This window comes from Schistocerca cancellata, chromosome 2 (assembly GCF_023864275.1).
Source record: "Schistocerca cancellata isolate TAMUIC-IGC-003103 chromosome 2, iqSchCanc2.1, whole genome shotgun sequence".
NCBI classification, from domain to species: domain Eukaryota; kingdom Metazoa; phylum Arthropoda; class Insecta; order Orthoptera; family Acrididae; genus Schistocerca; species Schistocerca cancellata.
Window position 1 is genome coordinate 723,258,326 of NC_064627.1, and position 17,897 is coordinate 723,276,222.

A 17,897-nucleotide genomic window follows, 5' to 3' on the forward strand; every position below is an offset into this window, starting at 1 on the left:
TCACTATCTTTATTCAAAGTATTTGCAGTATTACTTTCACATTTACCAGTTTCATGACATTTAGTTGTTTTAACCACTTTTTTTCTTCTTAATTCATGAGAAAATACACATCTGATACCTAACAAGTCGCAGTACCTGCTGCTATTGCAACTTAGAATCCGTCTCAAACATAACCTCATTCTAGATATAATGCTACTCACTCAAAAGGTGGCACAGATTGCAGACAGGCACAACGAAAAGACTGTTATGTGTTTAACTTTTGGCCAAAACCTTCTTCAGAAAAGGAAATACACACAAATTCATAAAAGCAAGCACACATTATCGCCATCTCTGACAGCTCGGACTGGAATGCAACTGTGTCGTTTAGAAGCAGTCTGGATTGGGACAAGTAAGGGGGAAGGATAGCAGGGTGAGAGAAGAGTACTGTCTAGTGGAGCATGCATGGACTAGATGGAGGCATGAGAGGGCTAAACAGCCATGTCATATACCAGCTCTACTGCAATCATTACACATCTTATTAAATTGATACGAAAACCTACCAGCTGTCCACCGGGATGAATGGGCCATTGGCAAACTGTGGCCAAGAGCATGCTTGAACATCCTGTGGCACAACATGTGCTGAACATAACATGCTTGATTTCAGTAGCTGCTTCACAATCTTGGCCATCTGGATCCTCCCCTCCCCACCACCAGCTTTTCTGAACTGCCTAGATGCAAGTTATCCTTACAACATATTAACCACTCCCAAAATTATCCCGGCCTTAACCTATAGCAACTTATTGTCCCCACACCCTCCACCCAACAGTTTCTGCCCCCTCTGTCCTATCATTTTCCACCCTGTTAATGTCTCCACACCCTCATTGTGTGACCCCCATATGCCAACACACCTGCCAATGCCCCTCCCTCACTCCTTTCCTTTTCCAATCCCCATTTCCTGCCCCTGCCCCCTCCATATCCCTTCCCCACAACCTCCTGATGCAACGCCTGGCAGTCTTCCCATACCTCCGTCTAGGCTCTGCACGCTACACTAGACAGCACTCTTCTCTCTCCCCACCTGTATCCTGCTATCCCTCCACCTTCCCTGTCCTAATTCAGATTTCCACTCAACGTGACACAGATTTCCACTCAACGTGACAGTCTGAGCTGCCAGAGATGGCAGTCATGTTTTCTTGGGGTGTGTGTGTGTGATTGTGTGTGTGTGTGTGTGTGTGTGTGTGTGTGTGTGTGTGTGTGTGTGTGTGTGTGTCTCACCCGTTATTAGGTGTATCATGTGAGATTATTTTCTGTTCTCTGACTGATTCTGTAAATTTATAGAATTTTTAAGGACTTATAGGATTGCTGTCTGTACCACATAGATTTGCGGGTCTCAGGACTTCTGGTATTCTTGGGCAATTCTGTAACTAATGGTACGCAGTGTTGGTGGGTACTTGCCTGGCTATACCCAAGATCATAAGCCAGAAAATTGTAGCAAAATGCAGGAAGACATGCAGGGGATCAACTATTGATGGAGGGTTGGTAGTTGACTCTGATAATAAATAAATGCAATGTATTGCACATAAGCAGGCAGGAAGACTCATTATGAATGTTTAATATTGGTTATCAGACTGGAACCCATGCCAGGTACAGTTAACAGATATAGAGAAGATCCAGAGAAGAGTGGCACATTTTGTCATGGGTTCATGCAGTACCCATAAGAACAGCATAGAAATGCCATCAAACTATAGTGTTACAGTCTTCAAGGTAGGCATTGTGCATCATGTAAAGGTATTTCTCTTAAATTTCTGAGATTGTACAAGCCAAGAATAGAAAAAATAAACTGGGCATTACTGTTGTCAACAGTAAGTACCTTGAGTCAATGGTGTACATTTGTTACGAAACAAGAAAAACAGCACATACTCTCTACACTTGTATTGTTGTGCCATTATTTTCAGTGCAATACAGAAACAAAGATAAAGAGGAGTAAGAAATGAAATGCGATTACTCTGTGATGAGTCAGAGGAGACCAAATGTCCCTTATTCTAAATTGCTCAGAAAATATCCTTGAACAATCTGTAAAATTTTGTTGGTGGAGTTTGGTTTCATGTTGTAAATAAAACAGCTCATCCAGATGGATGTAAGTAGGTAGGCATGCACATCATTTTATAACAACATTTGAGTATTCAGAGACATGAGTATACATGGCAGAATAATGCAGCAGTTTAAAGGAATTCTTTTCAATTTATTATATCTACTTCGAAATTACGTGCTAAACTGTTTGGTGGCATAGCTCTGCCCACCCAACCTTACACATATTTTCATATATTTTAAGCCTTTTTATAGTCATGTATCTGTTAGTGTATCAAATAGCTTCTGCAATTAAATTTCATCGGAGGTAGATTCATCTTGAATTAGTTATTCTCAGTGATAAATGTAATCATACTCAGAATGGGCATCTGAGGTATTTTAATATTTCCTGTTTATTAACAATAATGTGAAACGGGCTATATTGATACTTTCTACATAGAGCAAGCATTGAGTGGCATGCAGGCCCCTTGAATGAAGATTGTTATGAATTATAAGCTATCAGATAGAGTTCTTCCTTGGTGCACATGTGACCACAGTTATTTCCAGATGTTAAGGCCCAATGCCAGACCTCAGCATCTGGAGATGGCTGTGGCCGTGTGTGTGTGTGTGTGTGTGTGTGTGTGTGTGTGTGTGTGTGTGTTTGTGTTTGTGTTTGTGTTTGTACATTTGAAGGAGTCTGTGCAATAGCTTATAACATCTAACAGTCTTCTTTCTTCATCTGTTGAATGGTGTCTCCCCTATGTGGTGTGTAGCCGTGTATCCTATTTCAGACTGTAGTTACTCCATCTCAGATTTTCCAATATTTACTCCCTCCCTAGTCTTATATTGCTGTTGTCATATATTTAATGATAATTAACTTTCATTATTTCGTATATGTTTGTGCTGATGTTATTAAAAGTTTTGGTGAATATTAAATAAATGTTTTGTACTGTCATGATGTAACCAAATTATACCTTATGCATATTGTTGCTGTTTACTTTGCTTCTTGTTTTGTTTTAATATAATTAGTGCATTGTTTTCCCCATTACTTCACCCTAATACTGCGTCAACCATATTGTTGTCATTCATTTATAATGTAAGTTTACAACACGCATTAATAATGGGAAGTCTGTATAATAATGCAAGAAATCCCCCCCCCCCCCCCTCCAAAAAAAAAAGTCAGGCTTCTGTTTATTGAATATGAGTTATTTTATATATAGGATATTATGTTCCAAATTGTAATTGACATGAATGCAAATATGTATATAGTTTTTAAAAAAATATGTATATGCCCTCAGGTGGGAGTTCTCGGCGCGGCAGACAGTCTCAGGTGCAGTCACCGGTTCCCCCTGTGTCTTCACAACCTCAACAACCACCACAACAACCACCACCAACGCAACCACCACCTCATGCTCCAGTGCTCTCAGTTGTACCACCACCTGTTGTGCCACCAATGGTGCCTGAAGAGACACCAAGTACAATTACTACATCACCAGCTGCTCCAATACTTGATAAGAAACCTGCTACAGATGTGAGTATTAGTTTAATTATCATTAATAACTGTTTATATTTAGTTTAGTTAACACTTCACATTTTGCTGATAGACTGGTGTGTTAAAGCTTACTATCACACATTCTAAGAACTTGTGTTTAAAAGTTTGCAAGAGGCATGTTTTGTATTTAATAGAGGAGCATATGGGAGTGTACAAATGTTCATACTGTGTGAATTCCAGTTAGTGTGAGGTGGCAGAAGGGCCACTATTCTGTCTCCCATTATCTTTGTACATCTTCCCCACAGAGGTGAAGTAATTGCCTGTCATTATGATATTCATTAAGATAAGGAGGTTACAGACGTGCCTTCAGATGCCCACTGGCTCAAGAAATGTTCAGTACTTTACAGGGCATAAACATTTAAAATAGTGTTTCAGACCAAGAGTTTATCGATGGTGAAGAGCAAGCTTTATGAGATGGGAGCCGGCCAGGTACAGTTAAGGGAATAACTGCCACCTGCAATTTATAACTGAAGGCTTAGAGCTATTGTTTCAGAATCAGCAACACTAGGACTATCTTGTATATGGGGATACCCTTATGTAGGAAAGCATTCTCCTGAGAGGTTGCAAGTTATTTGGTGTGAGTCAGACACACACAGCTTTGAGACAGGCCATGTGCATCCTCCTTTTACATCAAAATTTTCAGACCATGAGACACAGTTGTTGAAACATGGACAGCATGGTATGTTTTATGGATGTGATAAAATCAAAAATCCTGTAGAATGACTCAGGTCTGTATATTCTAGGACAGTACATAGACAAGTTCAACCTGCCATTTGAGGTGATGACAGATTTACATTTTTGTGATGTTGAGATGTGTGGATTATGGTGCTAGAGGTTTCCAGTTATTTTACAGATTCTGTTTGTATTGGAGATAAAGACATGTCAAACAGTTGGAAAGAGCCCTCTTCTCTCTACCATATATACCAGGTTTTTGTGGGTTTGAGATGTGTATATTATGGTGCTGAAGGTTTCCAGGTCATTTTACAGATTGTGTTTGAGATTGGAGATAGAAGACTAATGTCAGATGGTTGAAAAGAGCCCTCTACCATATACACTAGTTAAATATGCACTATGCCAGTCGAATCTTCACCCACAGTTATCATGCATAGAATGGGTAGCATACAACTCTTTAAGCTTATGTTCAAAGTTTCCAAATACAAAGTAGTTCAGCTGAATATCTGAATCTGTGATGGAGACCTGGAGTAGCTTGAGATTTTTTATTTAGCTTTTAGTGTCTGTTAATACATTGATTTATTTGAATCCAATCTATTGTTATATGCTGCACCGCCCCCCCCTCCCCCCCCCCCTCTCTCTCTCTCTCTCTCTCTGCCACACACACACACACACACACACACACACACACACACACACACACACACACACACACACACACACACACAGAGAGAGAGACAGAGAGAGAGAGAGAGAGAGAGTTGATGACTGCAACACCTGATAGTAATATGTTGAAAGAGGTGGTATGGGTTGAGGGGTGTGGCAGGAAAGATAAATCGAGACATGGACTCCAAAAGACCCTTAGCACGTCATCTTCGATACTGCGAAACAAATATCTTCTACTGCAAGTTCTTTGCTTTCCATGTTTTGGGAAGAGGTGGTATGGCCCAAGATAAGAAAAAGTTGTATAGTAAACATTGGCTCTAAAGCTCATAGCTCTTAAGCTATACTTTTCAGAGCCCATGTTTGCTAGGCTTTTTTGCTTCAACTGATGTTTCCTGTCATATTCCTGGATATTGTTCAGATTAGATTAGATTTACTTCCATTCCAATTGATCCGTATTGAGGTGGTCCTCCAGGATGTAGAACATGTCAGAAAATTGTTATTGAATTTCAGTAACATTGTAAAATATTAGTCTTCTGTCCCTGTGGATGATGAATCACCATTTATTGTAGGTTCTAGAGAACAACTGCTTTCAGATATGGGTTCAGCAGTTCCACCACTTACGTTAGTGGTAGCAGCAATGCACAGTACTTTCCTACACTGAAGTAAGCTGGTTAATGTGTTCTTAGACATAATTAAAGCAAAAGACAGAATCTGAAAATGAAATAACCTCTAACAATAGCCTATAACAATTCCTGTAAATGTTCACCAAAGTGGATACAGTCATTGGTTGTTCAATAGATGAGTTACAAGCACTCCTAGTTTATAATAAAAGAAACAAAATTTTGTAAGTAATGGTGGATGGTGAAGATAATGCAGTTCAAAGTATGAAGAAACAAAAAACCCCTAGAGATTTTTTCCTATATAATGGTTGAAAATGGAGGAAAAATAAAGCAAAAGGAACTTGAACAATTGTTTACATAATATCTCTCATGGTAGACAACTTCCCAAAACTAGTACAGAGTATTTATTCTGTTTTCCACAAAGGGAGACAAGCAAGGCATAAAAAACTATAGACCTGCCAGCCTCCTGTCCGAAATGTAAAATATATTCATGAAAATTATCATCAGCTATATAGAACAGATTTTCATGAGACAAATAAGCAAACTGACATTTGAAATGGATACAACATACTGGCCCATTTACAGGCCATGGACACAATTACAGAACAGAGTAATGAGTGTTAATTACAACTATGTTTGAGATTCATACAGGGTGTGATTCAAAAGTTTCAAGACTTAACTCAAGAACTAGAAATTTATTGGACATTTAAGTACAGTGGACTAAAATTCTTCAAAATATGATCCTTCAGCATCAACACAGTGCTGCCAGCGGGTCTTCCACTGTTTGTACCCCTTCTGGAAGGCCTCGGGCATCATGCTGTCAAGGGCTCTCGTCAAAGCCTGTTGGATGGCGTTGATGGAGTCAAATCGCTTCCCTTTTAGGCCTGTCTTGAGTCGGGGGAAGAGGAAAAATTCACTTGGAGCCAAGTTGGGGCTGTAGGGTGGCTGCAGCAGTGTTTTCACGTTGAGCTTGACCAAAACTTCGGCGGCGGCGTGCAATTTGTGAGCGGGTGCGTTGTCGTGGCAGAGAATCCAATCGCACTTGATTGCCGGGCGAACGCTGTGAACTCAATCCCTCAAGCGGCAGAGCACTCCAGCATAAAAATCACCTGTGCCACTCTGTCCACAAGCAACAAACTCCTTGTGAATCACTCCTTTACCATTTAAAAAAAAAAGAAAAAAAGAGAGAGAGAGAGAGAGAGAGAGAGAGAGAGAGAGAGAGAGAGAGAGAGAGAGAGAGAGATAAAATCAGCATGCATGTCACACACAACTTGCTCATGCGAGCTTTCTTTGGCTTCGGTGAGGAAGCAGCATGCCATTCTGGGCTTTGACGCTTTGACTCAGGATCATACTTACAGAACCACATCTCATCACCAGTAACCACTTTCTCCAGAAGGTTCGGATCGACATTCAACCATTGGAGCATTTCCTGGGAACAGTCATGCGCCGTTTCTTCTGATCCACTGACAAAACTTTTGGCACCAGTTTGGCACGCACTTTTCGCATCATCAAATTCCCCATGACACTCCTCCACACCATACTCTTGGCTGAGTCCCAGTTCATCGGCAATTAATCTAGTACTAAGACGACGGTCATTGTTTAAAGTTCCCGCTCTCTCCACATTTTGATGTGTTCGACGTGATGATGGCCTCCCAGAGCGGTAGTCGTCTTCAACATTCCCGCGGCCATTTTTGAAACGTTTGTGCCACATGAAAACCATTGCACGGGACATAGCTTGTCCCTTAAAAACCTCTTCAACCATACCAAGAGTCTCCATAGCGGTTTTATTTAGTCGCACGCAAAACTTAGTCGCATAACGCTGCTCCAAGTGCTGCTCCATTTTTGCCTCTCCCACTTTTCGACCAAGGTCAATGACATACACTCACACTGCAAGCGATGTGCACTCTCCAGGGTTCCAGAGGCAACTGCCGCAGTGTCCGTTCGTTCCCTGAGACCCCTCACTACTTTACCCACCCAGCAGAACCAGTCCACATGCACTCCCCTACCCAGAAATGAATCAGTCTTGAAACTTCTGAATCACACTTTGTAAGTTGAGAAACATTTTGGATCCATTTCAACCAAATCTGTAGTAACAACTTGTGAGAAAGAAGACAGTAACTTAAACTATATTAGTACATCAGTTAATCTCAATGATTCAGCTTCTGTTAGTCTTGATCAGTATAGTGAAAGAAGAGACATCAGGCAAGGAGATGTCATAGCACTAAAATTACTTTCAGAAGTCATTGAAGAAGCTTTCTGATCATTTGACTGGACACACAAAGAAATTTGTCATAATGAAGCATATCTGACCACCACCTTCCTTTTGCTGGTCAGCATAGTACTATTTGAATACATTGTGAAAAATGAAAGTGTGTGCTGGACCATGGCTCGAACCCAGATCTCTTGCTTATCATAAGCTATCACTTTAACTGCGAGACTATCTGAGCTTCCTTCCAGGCCTTACTTGGTCGCTGATGTTTCTCCTATTACTACAAATAAAGGTTTTTCAGTGGGGTTTGTGGGAATAGTGCTACTGGGGTAATAGATTTGGTGGAGGACCATGACTCACCATGACACAGTGAACTGTACCAGTTTTTTAAATATGCAGAAGTGAACTGACTACTGACTAGAGTCAGTTGGGGTGAAATCAGTCTCTCTCTCTCTCTCTCTCTCTCTCTCTCTTTCTCTGACAGATACTGAGAGACAGATTGAACGTAGTTAAGTATAAATCACAGTATTGGAGAAAAAATCTAGTTTAAGACAAGCATTTAAAAGGTTATAATATTGTCATATTGTTTTCTCTGATGATGTGTACTACACTACCAGAAAAAACTGCAACACTAAAAAATAATTAACGTAGAGTAATGAAATTTCAAGAATACGGGCTATATAACAGATGTAGGTGATTAACATTGCAAGACCACAGGGTACTGTTAAGCGTAAGACAAGCCATGCAGATGTGGAATGCTGATATATTAATAACTAGTTTAACCACCAGAGTATTAAATGAAAGCACACAAAGACACATGCATTGTGTTGTACATGTGCCAGATTTCAGTTGGTGGGATGGAGTTCAATGCATGTTGCACTTGGTCGGTCAATACAGGTACAGTTAATGCAATTAGTGGATGACGCTGGAGTTGTCGTCCAATGATATCCCAAGTGTGCTCGATTGGAGACAGATCTGGTGATCAAGCAGGCCAAGGCAACATGTTGACACACTAAAGAGTAAGCTGGGTTACAACAGCAATATTTGGTCAAGCATTATCCTGTTGGAAAAAAACTTGGAATGTTCATGAATGGCAGTGTCGCAGGTCGAATCACCATACTGACATACAAATTTGCAGTCAGGGTGCATGGGATAGGCACAAGAGTGCTTCTGCTGTCATACAAAATTGCACCCCAGACCATAACTGCAGGTGCAGGCCCAGTGTGTCCAGCACACACAGATTAGTTGCAGGCCCTCAGTTGGTCTCCTCCTAACCTCTGTACAGCCATCACTGGCACAGAGACAGAACCTGCTTTCATCAGGAGACACAACAGACCTCCATCCTGCCCTTCAATGAGCTCTCACATGACACCACTGAAGTCGCAAATAGTAGTGGTTTTGTGTCATAGGAATGCACGATACAGTTAGTCGGGCTAGGAGCTGTTCTTGAAGTAACCAATTTGTAACAGTTTCATTGCCACTGTGGTGCCAACTGCTGCTCAGATTGCTGGTGCAGATCCTGTATGATTTGCCAGATACACATGCCAAACGTGATGGTCTTTCCTCTCGGTAATGCCAAGTGGCCATCCAGAGCCCGGTATTCTTTCAACTGTACAGTCTTATGGCCATTGCTGCCAGCAGTTATGTATGGTGGCTACATTCCTGCCATGTATTTGTGCAATATCGCAGAAGGTAAATCCGGCTTCTCGTTGCCCTGTTACACGACCTCTTTCAAATTATGTGAGGTGTCGATAATGGCGTCTTTGTCACCTTAAAGGCATTCTTGACTAACATGAACTCACAACATCCAATTTCATAGGTAAAAAAAATCTTATATAATCCATAACACAAAAGTTGCAGAGCTTATACCTTTAAGATTAACTGTAATGTGATTTCCAGTTCGGGTTCAAAAATTTAGATAATTTTGTTTCATATTATTTCTAATTGTGTTGACAGACTTTGTGCAGTGCAAATTGGATGTATTGTGCTGGTAACCTTGTAGATGGGGCAACCACAGCTATGAGTAATCATCTTCGGTATTAATAACGAAGATTATTGTATCACCGATAATGGTACAGTAATAAAGGAGCAAAATACAGCTGAAGCGATTATTAATACCCAAGATGGATGTATTGTGTTTTATCAGAGCTTATTGACAATTCATTTTCAGGGAACCAGTCATTAAAATTTTTAAGAAAATTATTTACCTTTTCAAGTGTTGAGGTTACTCCATTACTTGTACTCACATGAAAGTGAAAATAAATATTTTTGTTTCTTGGACACATGATGACAGCTCATTTATATATAACAAGAAAAAGAGCAAACTTACTGTTGATTTCTTTGGTAAACCTGTAGCTACCAGCATTATTCCCCATTCTGGATATTCTGTTTCTTTGTGTATACTCCCTGGGTTTCCTAATGCATCAGTCTGCATCCTTTTAGTTAGATGTGGGAAAAACATGTTATCAACAAGATCTGTAATAATATTGAATCTTTTTAGGAGAATTTTGTGAACTGCACAGTCAGATGCTTTTGACAAAATTATGGGAAATACTAGTTTATAGTATTTTGTCACTTAAATTTTATATAATCTGTTTTGTTAATTGAAAAATTCATGTTCTTTTGAGAGACTGTTTTGAAATCGATATGGAGATTGACTAAGTGTCTTATATTGCCTACACTAAAAAAAGGGTGTATTCTAGGTATATAGATAACTGCTATGTCTTCAGAGACACACACACACACGCGTGCACAATACAAACCTCAGAGTCTCTGACACTCTACAGCTTTAGATTTTATCAAATAACAGTGTTTTAGATTTTGTGCAACATGCTACTATCCATACTATCCAAAGGTGCTGAACATCTGCAGAACTATCACTAGAGTCATGAATACAATTGAGCTGTGCAGACACACTTCCAAAAGTTTACTCCATTGGGTATCAGCGAATGAACATGTGCAAAATATCTTGTTATAGATGTGCTCAAAACTGACAATTAGTCCTGGTGCAAAAATAGTTCACATTTTTGTTTGTATGTACAGTGAAAACTTAGAACATTTACCCTGCTTGTTATTTCTTATTGGTACTCACTTGTTGTTGTCATCATTGTCATCTTCAGCCAGAAGATTATTGTTATGCAGCTCTCCGTAGTAGTCTGTCTTGTGTGTTTCTCCATTTCTGTGCAACTACTGCAACCTTCATCCATTTGAATCTGCTTACCGTCATCAAATCTTTGTCCCTTACAATCCTCCACCTGCACCCCTCTACCCTCCGTTATCAAATTAACTATTCGTTTATGCCTTAGGATGCATTCTACACGTGGTACATTGTGTATGTTTTATTTGTATTAATTTCTACGCAATGTAGCAAGCTATTGTTCCGCACTGACTTGACAGGTATGTGTTGATGGTACCATTTCTTTCTGTGCCTGAGAAGCAGGAAACATACTAGTAATGGAAAAATTTTTGTAAATAACATTCCTAGATTTTCTCTGCCCCAAGTGCTCAGCTTGATCATGGTTACAGTACTGTTTTGTGCAGCTGAGGTGTAGTTAGCAAAGTAAGTCATAACTGGAACAATGCGTCTGTTGTCAGTATTTCTTAGTTTGTTTGTGATTCATTAATATCCCTCCACATAAACTGTGATGCAAAGGTCTTGAGTACATCTGAAGACTTTATGACTTTTTTTTTAATGTGGTAAGGAACATGATAGTTAGGTACAAAGGTCAGTTTGGTGGTACTGAGGTCTTTCTCCTTTTGTCAGTAGAAGAACTATCTAAATCAGTAACTTAAATCAAACTAAGTCCATAAATAAACCATGGAGTACACTAGGAGAAAGATACTGTATCTACTATCTAGGAACAGCTCTGATAGGTGCAGGCCAGAGAGAGAGAGAGAGAGAGAGGGGGGGGGGGGGGGGGGGGGGAGGTCAGCTGGAGGTTGTTAGGTTGTTGACATCTGTGAGGTCTCCCCTCTGGGAGTAACATGTTAAAATCTGATTACAGGGTATATACAATTGAGAAATCTGGTAAAAACCCAGGAATTTTTAAGAATTCCAGGAATTATCCATTGTTTTAGTTTTCAGTTGTATTTTTGTAGTTTTGACTCATAAGAAATTGACTCTCTAACAAAGAATATAACTATATCTCACTACTGCTGAATAATACTGCAGCAATAAACCATAAACGAGAAAAAAAAAGAAACAAAACTAGAGTTGCATAGGAAATGCTCCATTTGCAACAACAAAACACACTGCACTCACAAGTGTCTGCCAACAGCAAAATGTGTCAAAGGCTTTAGGGCAAAGACTAGACAAAACTTCACAACAACAAATTATGAGCATGATGTCACAGTTGTTTCCATTAGGTTCATTTGAGCAGATGCCAGCAGGCTCAAGCACAGTTGAGTTGCGTACGTATGAGCGGTACCTTCTCTCCTTGTCTCACTTCTGGGTACTTAAAGTGTGCCTTTTAGCTATATCGGCAGTAGCAACAAGCTATATGCTACCAAGAAAAATTTTTCTCGCACACCCAACCTCTCAGATTCGCGTACATGCAGACTAGTCTGAATTGTGGATGGCAGGGAGTAGTCCCCACTTGACCAGTGTTTATTTGTAGTGATTTTGCTGTTTCCTCTTTGTTTACAGCTCTCATGTCAAATGAACAAAAACGGATCTCTGTGGCTGGGAGCCATCAAGTGAATTAAAATACATGCACATTATTACAGAAGGCTAAAGTATCTCATTAGTTACAGTTTTGTTATTTGCACATTTTTGGCCGTCAAGTATCACCTTGTAGAAAATAGTTATTTTTGTCAGTTTATTAAAGAAATTTGGCTTTTATTAATCTATTCTACTGAGGCAGTCAACTTATATGAAACGAAGTGTTTGATTCCACACTACTGGCTGGTTTCAACTGTTCACTGAATTTCAAATGCACGTGTTCATCTTTTGGCACATACAGCCTTATGCCATAATGAAGAAACAATCATGAAATAATATAGAAGGAGTGTTCCAAGAAAATTTACATCCCAGAGACCACACTGAAAAGCTTAATATCAGGTTGGGGCCTACTTCGTCAAGAATCTGAACATACGAATCTGTGCTTTAATTCGAATTATGCATTTTAGTATGGTTTATGAAATTCCAATGCTGTTGGAGTATCCTCTGAGATCCTGTTTCATTTATGATGTAATTAAGATCTCTTAATCGTAGCTGTGCACTTGCAGTAACGCCTGTTTTCTGGCGCTCTCTGGCAAATGGTGAAGTGAACCTATTTCTAATGGGTAGCAGGAAAATATTGCGAATGGTTTTTGTTTTAGGGCACAAAAACAACTAGGGTCATATGTGCCTATGTCAAAACTGTGAAACACAAAGATAAAGAGAAGAGTTAAAAACAACTACATGTTGATCCCAATTGACAGAAAGAAGACAGTTAAAAACAGAGATGCGGAGAAAGGTCTATAAAATATGCCATATAGAAACAGAGGTCCAGAACTAAAAATTAAATGGCCTTGGCCATATTGCTACAACAAATAAAAAGTAAAATTCGGTCGACAGCCCGGTTCATAGTTCGCTAAAACAGCCGATAACTCAGATGGCAAACCCAAGTGGGAATGTTAACAGTGCCATTTCATCAGGAAATGGTAGACAGTTAAAAGATGGCTGCAGTGTTCACAAAGTGGTGGGGGAGCACCACTTAACAAATGACAATGGCTAAAAAGGCAGTGCCCAATACGCAACCCAGTTAAAATGACCTCCTTGCAGTGGAAGGGCCGAGAGGATTTCGTCCAAGACACTGGGTAGAGGCTTCATAACCTGGAGCTAATTCTCATGGAGAGAGGAGCAGTGGATGCCAAAGTGACATCACCTCCTGACAGACACCAACACAGAGATCTTCGGAGGGAATATTTGAACTAGCGGGCTGAGGTGCAAGGACTGCAGCCTTGGCAGCAGTGTCAGCAGCCCTGTTTTCTCTCAGACTGACATGACCAGGAACCCACATAAACAGCACAGTGGCTCCATCAAGGGTGAGGAAGTGACAGTTTTCCTCAACTCGTTGCACTAATGGATGGGCAGTGTATAACGCACAGAGGCTTTGAAGGGCGCTGAGAGAGTCTGAGCAGATGACACAATTTAAAAGTCTGTGTTGCCGGATGTACTCCGTGGCCTGATACAGGGCGAAGAGGTCTGCTGTAAATACTGAGCACTGTGCCGGAAGCCAATACTGAACAACATCGGTGCAAGTAATGAAGGCACACCAACACTACGATCAGTCTGAGAGCCATCCAGTGACACAGAGGTACAGTCATGAAGTTCCATGTGAAGGTCATGTAAATGAAGGCAATAGAGGGAGGTTGGGGTAGTAGTGTCCTTAGTAAGCAATTGAAGGCCAAGATGAACATGGGCCGCCGCATGAAGCCAAGATGATGGAAGGTTCACACCCACCAGGAAAGTTGCAGGTAGTGTGAAGTTCAGCTGCTGGAATATGGATGCCTCAGTCCAACAAGGAACTGGGACACACTGAGGTAAAGAGGAAGTCTGCCAGTCGGCCATACTAAGCCGTCATTTGGGTGTGCACGCAGGTGGGGTACAAGTCAGAAAATGGGTAGCACATTGGAAATGATCAATCGAGTAGATGTCGGAAAGAATGGACCACTCGATTGCAAATGGCGGTTTGAAAAGCATTGCTTTCAAAGTAAATTTCCTTTTACGCAAGGTAAATTATGTTTTGTATGAGGATGTGCAATGAATTTCTTAAATCACACAGCATCTAACTCTCATTTAAAACTTAACATTTTGAGGACTGGCCACTTAGAAGAATTTCGAGCCCAGAAAACGAGACATATGTGTCATTATTGAAGTTTTACTGGCATTTGTGTGATAGTCTGTGACTGTAACACATGCAGAAAATGACCAACATTATAAGTGAAGGCTTAGCTTTTCTTGTAGCTTATTGATCTTCGAGACCAATATTATATAAAGAAGCCTAGCTTTTCTTTTAGCTACACCACATATATTAAATTAAACCATTGACTTTTCCTATTTGTGTGTTTGCACTACTTAACAGTGATGATGCTATTGGCTGTCTGCATCACGTGCCCTATGCTTTGAATATGCGCTGTCATCGGCTGGTGAGATTACTTGACATGAGCTATGACTGGCTTACAAGAGGACATTGCAATCTCGATTTCAATGCTTCGGAAACTGACGTACTGTTTTTGGTGGAATTCGAATTTATACTTTCATAATACAAAAATATGCAGCATATCGTAATGCGAAAATATGCAGCTTACTTGTTGTTGCGCATCTAAGATCTTTCCAATATGTGCTTTTTTTATCTATATATAAAGTTCTACATCAGTTTATAGAACTTTAATCATTCAAACGGTTGATACGTTTTACAGTTCCGAGGGAAAGAATACTGTCACTTAACATGGAAAAAATGTATTTTCATCTGGGAAAAAAATATTTTCAACTGGGTAATTTGGGAAAAATCCAGGAATTTTTTTCCTTGTCCGTGTAGACATGCCAGATTAACAAATTACCAATGCCTGATCTCATTTGAATCATATAATTTGATGCAGATGATAAAATACACCTGCAAAGACAGAAATAATCGTGAATTAATATTGTACGTGGTGGCAAAAATAAAACTGACCTGAAAAGCAATTTTATTTTTCATAGGTAATGACATTGATGCCAGAAGAAAAGGACCGCGCTGCACCTTCCCCTTATTGTGATTTCTGTCTTGGTGATGCCCAGGAGAATAAGAAGACTGGGCATTCAGAGGAACTGGTGTCCTGTTCAGACTGTGGACGCTCAGGTAGGCGGACAACTCCACCTCCTTCTCGGAGAGCCCGTGGTAAAGGACGATCACGTCGGAAAAATGATCCATTTTTTGTTGCTGAAAGCAGTTGATTCTTTTCTTTTTCGTAATGCTTCCCAGAATTATAGCCTGATTTCGTTTGAATGTAGAGTTTTATGCAGGTGGCAATAGCATCTGCAGAGACATAAATCTGAGGGAGCTGTTGTCAAGTAGAGCAAAGTGAAATTCTTATTGTTAATTAAAAAAGATTATTTATTGTGATACATGATGTTTTGTGAAATGTTGCCACATAGAAATATATATGCAGCTATAAAATTACTGTGTGGAAGCTACTATTTCCCACTTCAAACCGTTTACTGCAATTTGTGATTTTGATGATACTGGAAAGCTCTTGAGATTTTTACTAGAACAGCATAAGGGTAGTTACAAATCTCCGTAACAGTTGTTACTTCAAACAATCTGAAGTGACTTAACAAATATATATTGTTACTCTATGAGAAAAGTCAAATTCTGACTTCCTTTTAGGATATCTCAGGACAAAAGCAGTTCATATCTGATTATTGACACATCTTCAGGCCTTAGCGTAGATAGCTCAATTTGGTGTTTTAAGTTTAACATTCTTATTTCTGCTAACATGAAGAAACATATCTGACAGCAGAGATGCAATTATATTCATTGTAGATCAGGCTAAAATGCCTAAGTATCTGTGATAATAAACATGTGAATCTCACAAACAATATTCAGAAAATTTTCTTCTTGTTTATAGGGCTATAGTGCAATTTTTTAACAGTGCTGTTGGAGTTTAAATAATTATACATTTTAATATAAATATCTGAAGAGCTTATATTATCACTGAAACTTATTTATGATAAGAAAAGAATTTTCCAAATTTTGTAGTTTTGTTTTAAGTATTAGGAAAAAAATCAACATTTTGTGTTAGAAAATATGGTATAAAAATACAAACAAAAGAGCTTCCATAAAAAAAATGTATGTCAAAGAAAAAAATTGTGAAAGTCAAGTGCAAAAGTTATTTATCAAGGACTTTTTTTTTCACAACATTAAGACATTTATATCCTGTGACATTGCACATAATGCAATTGGTTTCCAACAGAATAACAGGCAGAAATGGTTGCTTCACTGTTGTTTGTTGCTGTTTTTGGAAGTGATTTGAAAATTTTTTTCTGCTTTTTCTACATGCAGAAAGGTTATGTAGTTTAGATAACATAAACGCTAATTCTCTGACTTAGTCAGTTCACAGTTGAGTTCTGTAGAAACAAGTGTGAAAAATATGCTTACATCCATAGAAGAAAAATATTCATTCATTTCTGTACTACAAATCAGCAGGACAGCACTCAGAATATCTCTTGTTATCATCCTAATGCGATTTTTTGTGAATTAAAGACCTGAAAAAGTTAAAGAAATTGCAAATTTTCTATTTATAAGCTTATGCATTTTTTGCGTAGAAAACTACATACACAGTAAGTAAATGGAAAAGATGTTTAATGAAGTTATCCCAACCTGCTTACAGCATTGTCATTATACAGCCATTTACAAACAATTTTAAGAGTTTGTTGAACAATTTAGAGTGTGTATTTTTTACAAAATGAATGAATCAAATTATAGATTAATTCTCTGTGATGCACATAGCAGAGAAATCTTCCATAAACAGCAAGTACAGTTTTATTCACCATGGAGTTTCATGAGTATGTTGCAGTAATGGAATTTAATTTCAGTTTAGATCACTTTATCTTTTTTAATATCAAATTTACCTACTATTACTTATAAAGTTGTTCCTTCAACTTGAAATATGTAAATTGTTAATGAATGACTGTATGCAGCAGTTACAGTTATTGATCATTAAGATTGGATTGTATTCTACATATGAGTGGAAAGAATGACTTGCATGTAAAAGTTTAGTTCTCTAATTCATTATGTCATATCGGTACGTATGTTTGATACACAACAGTCTGTCATGATAATGGAGTACTTTGAAATTTTATATTGGAGGAGGTCAGGTATCATTTGTGTTAGAATTATCAAATTTTACTGTGTTGTTTGTGACTGCTGACTTACTATGTAACCCAAAGTTCATATTGTAATAATGAATGGGAATAGGCAAAGTTTTGAGTGATAAAATAGTTTGAAGAGATTAAGAATTTATTGTAGCTTTTGCTTTGATTATCAAAATTTTGATAGCTGAACATAGCAATTTTGCTATTCTAAAATAATTATTTGTAACTGTTGAGTCAATCACTTGGTGACCTTGAGGCATACATCATAAAGCAGAAGCCACTTTGATGTGGCAGTAT

The 17,897-nt window shown here is 39.0% G+C and overlaps 1 protein-coding gene across 5 annotated transcripts in view; it reads left to right on the forward strand.

Moving 5' to 3' along the window:
• The window catches only part of LOC126162517 (zinc finger protein ubi-d4), a 255,780-nt gene that overhangs the window by 192,260 nt on the left and 45,623 nt on the right, over positions 1-17,897 (forward strand). For all 5 annotated transcript variants that reach the window (XM_049919081.1, XM_049919082.1, XM_049919084.1 and 2 more), the window contains 2 exons: positions 3,342-3,574; positions 15,447-15,585. In XM_049919081.1, the coding sequence (XP_049775038.1) occupies positions 3,342-3,574; positions 15,447-15,585 (372 nt within the window). The remainder of the gene's footprint in view (positions 1-3,341; positions 3,575-15,446; positions 15,586-17,897) is intronic.